The following is a 4,644-nucleotide window of genomic DNA, read 5'->3' on the forward strand; positions in this document are numbered from 1 at the left end:
CTGGATTCCATAAGGCCAAATGATTGCTGGACTATCATATACTGAAAAATCTATCAAACTGATCTGTAAATGACCAAAACAAAAACTTAAAATGTGGAAATTTTGTGCTGAGATCATGGCGTCCTGCAGATTTTTTTTATCTTCCACAGCCACTATATGTTGGCGATTTATTGTGGATGCATATTTTACAGTTTTGGCAGCCTCTGCAGTGCTCACAACTTACCCTCTATTGCAAGCGACTGTTACATCTGGTCAATCAGGAACGGTTCTTCTCTCCATGATTCACATTCTATACGTTGGTTTACATTAGTTCCCTTAGTTTGCAGTGAATGTTTACATCCATGTAAATATATGTTTTTGTTATATTTTGCAACAAAAAAAATCCATCAAATGATGGAAAAATAGCAAAAAATACAGTGTACACATGTAGACATCCATATAACTGTACAAAATCTATTGTACATCCCTGAACATACAATGGGGGTCATTTATCTTAGTCTGATGCGCCTTATTTGGTTGTATTTTAGTGACTTTTTGAGCGCATTGGGGTATTTGCTCAAATTTTTGCGCCCCTTTCCAGCAGTTCTCCAGAGTTTGCCGGGTAACAGTTTCCTGGTTTGCGCCTAATTTTTCTTTGTATTTCTCCTGCTTCCAAATGTTTGCGCATTATTTAACATTATTTAACATATAATTGCACAATAACACACCAGTCTAGACCATGCTTAGGAAAAGAAAAGGCATGATTTGCGCAACAAAGTTGCGCCTTTAAAAAAATGTGCGCCTAATAAGGCACAAAAAACCTTTATTTGACAAAGAAATCGACCAATGAGGTGCAAAACATAGACTCGCAAAAGGTGCAAAACTAGCTCGCGGAAGGGGGAAACAAGATAAATGACCCCCAATATTTCTCCACATACTAATAGATTATTAAAATAGTGATATAAACTAGCATATATATAGATATAGATATAGATATATATATATACATTTATATGAATACACAAACATGCCTCTACTTACACATAGATAAATACATAGACAAGTACACACACTGACACATAAACACTTGCACATATACATACGCACACATTGTGCGGCCTTGCTGTATACACTTAGCATCTTCCTGTATTGTGGCTCTGGTGACAGAGCACATCAGAGACGCGGGGGGTTGTACTTCCCCAGCTGTGTTATAGTCACAGATGGAAAAAAGATGGACATTTGTGTAAACTGACCTTTCATTCTATTTCATGTAGCAAACATCACAGATACAAATGTTCTGTATCAGTTAGGACCCAGCCCCCGCTCTTTCGATTGAATGGCAGCCATGTTGTCATGGCGGACAGACAGGTCATTTATGGTTTTATAAGATCTGTCACATATAGTGCCATCCCCATTGTCACTGTAGATATTTGTCTTTTATCTATAGATAGCTCCAGAATAAGCTGTATCCTCCTTTTTACATAGCTGTATCTGCTGGAAACTCCATTTATTAACCATTTGTGTCACAATCATCGTACTATTTTAGAGAGATGGAGTCAAATACTGACTGACCAGGATTTAGAAACATTTATTAAATGTTATTTCTTTGTGTGCAATATCACTTCAGTATGTGGGAGGCATGTAAAATATCAAAGTAACATTTCTACATGTATTTAAAGATGTACAGATTTAACAATAATGTTAACATATTTTTTTGAGTATGTGCTAAAATCAGGCACCACCAGATCCATTTCAGTATGTCTGTCTACATATATAGATTTGTTTATTTCCATATGTATGTCACTACAGTTTGAGATGAAGAGCACATACACATATGCATCCGCATTTAAACTATTCATGTTCACACTTTTTATTTAGATTTTTTGGTCTATTCTATTATTTTCTGTGACCTGAAATAAATGCCCGATTCAGTTCAGTTTTATTCTGCAAAAAAATGGAAAACTGAGATAATAATAATAATAAACGTCTGTCTAGAGGAAGTATAATGAAGGAAAATTATAGTTATAGATAGTATAGTTATTATTGTTATTATAACTATGGGTTGCATTAATATATGCATTGTTTTTCTATCTCTCCCTATTAATAGTAACAGACACTGGCTATAGACTTAAACATATAGATGCCTCCTTCAAGGTTCTGGTTCTCTAGTAAAAAGTCTCCCATAATGTGGTTGGTCACTCTTTTTCCCACTGACTCCCAGTCTTGTAGATGATACTGACCCCAGACCCAGGAATAGTGTGGGAAAGAGAGAGTGTGCTCAGATCTCAGACTGCTTCCCTCTGTGCAGCCCATTAACCCTTGCCTTTACTTACAACAACCCAGGACAACATAGGTTAATGCACCTCCACCCCTATCCACAGACCTCCCAGAACTTCAGCTTACATCTTATGAACTAGCTCTAACCCTATCTACATCGAAATGACCCACACAGAGAATGTCACAGGGGATAATATAGAATGGAAAGGGACAAATATCACATAGAAAATACAGACAAGGAGTAGCCGGAACCCCCATAATAATCATTTTATTCTTATTTTATTGTGTGATAGAAAGGATTGTGATATAAAGCAGTGTAAGAGGAGAGGGTCCTGCAATATATAATTCATGTCATAACACAATTTGTGGAGATAGCAGTGGCCAGTTCTGTAGTTCATATCTGGATAATGCCCCACAGTTCTACCCAGTGAGATATACAAAGCCTAAAAAAGAAGCAAGTATGATAGGCACATGAGAACTATTAGTCCCAGCAATCCCTGTAACAAATGCCATAACATCTAGTTGTTATTTAGGTAAGGCAGATTCTGTAAGAGCCATTGGCAGATAGGAGAGGATAGGTACCCCAATGTGGTAGAATCTCCCCTGTACCTGAGAGTCGACCATCACAGAAGCATTGAACAAAGGGCAGACACTGGAGTTGTACCTATATCTATCTGCCAGACAGTCCACAGTCAGCTTAGGCACCCCTGCTGCACCCCCACTTGCCTTTGTGACTTGGGGGCTCAAGATGCTTTCTATGCTGAAGCTTTTGGGGTGCTTTGAACGGGTTTCTTGTAAAGGCTTTTGCTGAGGATTACTGTGAAGGTGATGATGGGTTTCCTTAGTACTGGATGAAAAGTTATCTGGTCCCGGATCTTGCTGGCTCTTCAGTGGTCCTTCCTCCTCCTTAGGAGCCTTGTTTCCCACATCCTTGGCTGCAGATAATGCCCCCTTGTCAGTAAGCAGTGGTACAGATAAGTAAAAGGAAGTGGAGCATCCGGGTGTCTGTGGATTGTCCATGAAAGTGACAGAGGTCATCTGTGAGTGACTGTAATCTCTGCTCCCCTCTTCATCTGAAGATGACAATTCCCCAACACTGTCCTTCCTGCAGACAGAGCCCTGCTCCCTGTCACTGTAAGGACCCTTAATGACTGACCTCTGGTAGGTAGGTTGTCCGTCCGCCGCAGACTCCTCCACATCTTCAGATGCTTCTGCTTTACATCGCTTGGATTCAAGTGACAGAAGAGTTTTAGGTTTCCTTTTCCTGCGTCTAAAGTTGCCATTTTCAAACATATCCAGACACTTTGGGTCAAGGGTCCAGTAGCTTCCCTTTCCTGGTCTGCCCTTCTCCCTTGGCACTTTAATGAAGCAATCGTTAAGGGAGAGGTTGTGCCTGATGGAGTTCTGCCATCCTTGCTTGTTGTCATGATAGAAGGGGAAACGGTCCATGATGAACTGGTAGATACCATTTAGGGTCACCTTGTGGTCAGGAGAGTCCTTGATGGCCATAGCTATCAGGGCGATGTAGCTGTAAGGTGGCTTCTGGGGTGGCTCTTGTCTGGTGATGACACTGGCAGATGTAAAGCCCAAAGAGGGCATTAGTGTCCTGTCTGCTCCATAGAGGTAGAGCAGAGGTGGTCTGGACAGGTCAGTGCCCATCTGAGGTAGGTGATGGTTGTAGAGGCGGCTCATGGTCGCAGAGGAAGGAGAAGAAACTTGTCCAGAGCTGTGCGAGAGCTGCTGCTGCTGCCTTCCAGCACTGAGCTCTCCCCTGCCTGCTCCCTGTCTGTCCCTTCTCCTTCATAGTTTAAAAACATTAAATAATGCTTGTAAGTTTGCTATTTTATGTTGACTTAGCCCTGGAAAATAAATTGTCTATGATAAACATTCGTCCAATTCTCAGCCCACCCACATTAATTAAAATTTCATTGCAAAAGGAAAAGAAGCCCAGAGCAGCTTCCTCCACGTGTCAGTGCGGTACCAGCCAATGAGCCCTGCGCCTTCCTCCATTTGTTTAGGAAATTAGTCTGTTGATAAGTCGCCCACCCAAGTAGAATCAAGCTGTGTTTGTTTGGAAAATTTTCCGGGCACCCAATACATAAACTGCCTGATCTGCTGTTTGAAAGATCACGTCCACCATTCACACAGAAGAGTCCTGGAAGCCGCAGCAGCCGACGCTCAGTGCAACCTCTGCTGCGGGGGCCGACAACATTACAGGGTCCTGCACATCCCAAGACTGTGCATCACACTGTGGGATATGGTATCACTCCTATCACTGCCGCAGACTGGATTTATTTCGTTTATCCTTATCCTCTCAACATATCCAGCCTAGTTTAGACCATGTTATTGCTCTATAATGTCCTATTTTGTTTGTATCTGTACCCCATG

The 4,644-nt window shown here is 41.3% G+C and overlaps 1 protein-coding gene across 1 annotated transcript; it reads right to left on the reverse strand.

Moving 5' to 3' along the window:
* Positions 1–1,667: 1,667 nt before the first annotated feature.
* On the reverse strand, positions 1,668–4,155 carry FOXL1 (forkhead box L1). Its single transcript, XM_072114231.1, has one exon. The coding sequence runs from the start codon at positions 3,946–3,948 to the stop codon at positions 2,782–2,784; it is 1,167 nt and encodes a 388-aa protein (XP_071970332.1). The 5' UTR covers positions 3,949–4,155; the 3' UTR covers positions 1,668–2,781.
* Between the last annotated feature and the right edge of the window lie 489 nt (positions 4,156–4,644).

The sequence above is a fragment of the Engystomops pustulosus genome, chromosome 7 (assembly GCF_040894005.1).
Source record: "Engystomops pustulosus chromosome 7, aEngPut4.maternal, whole genome shotgun sequence".
Lineage (NCBI taxonomy): Eukaryota > Metazoa > Chordata > Amphibia > Anura > Leptodactylidae > Engystomops > Engystomops pustulosus.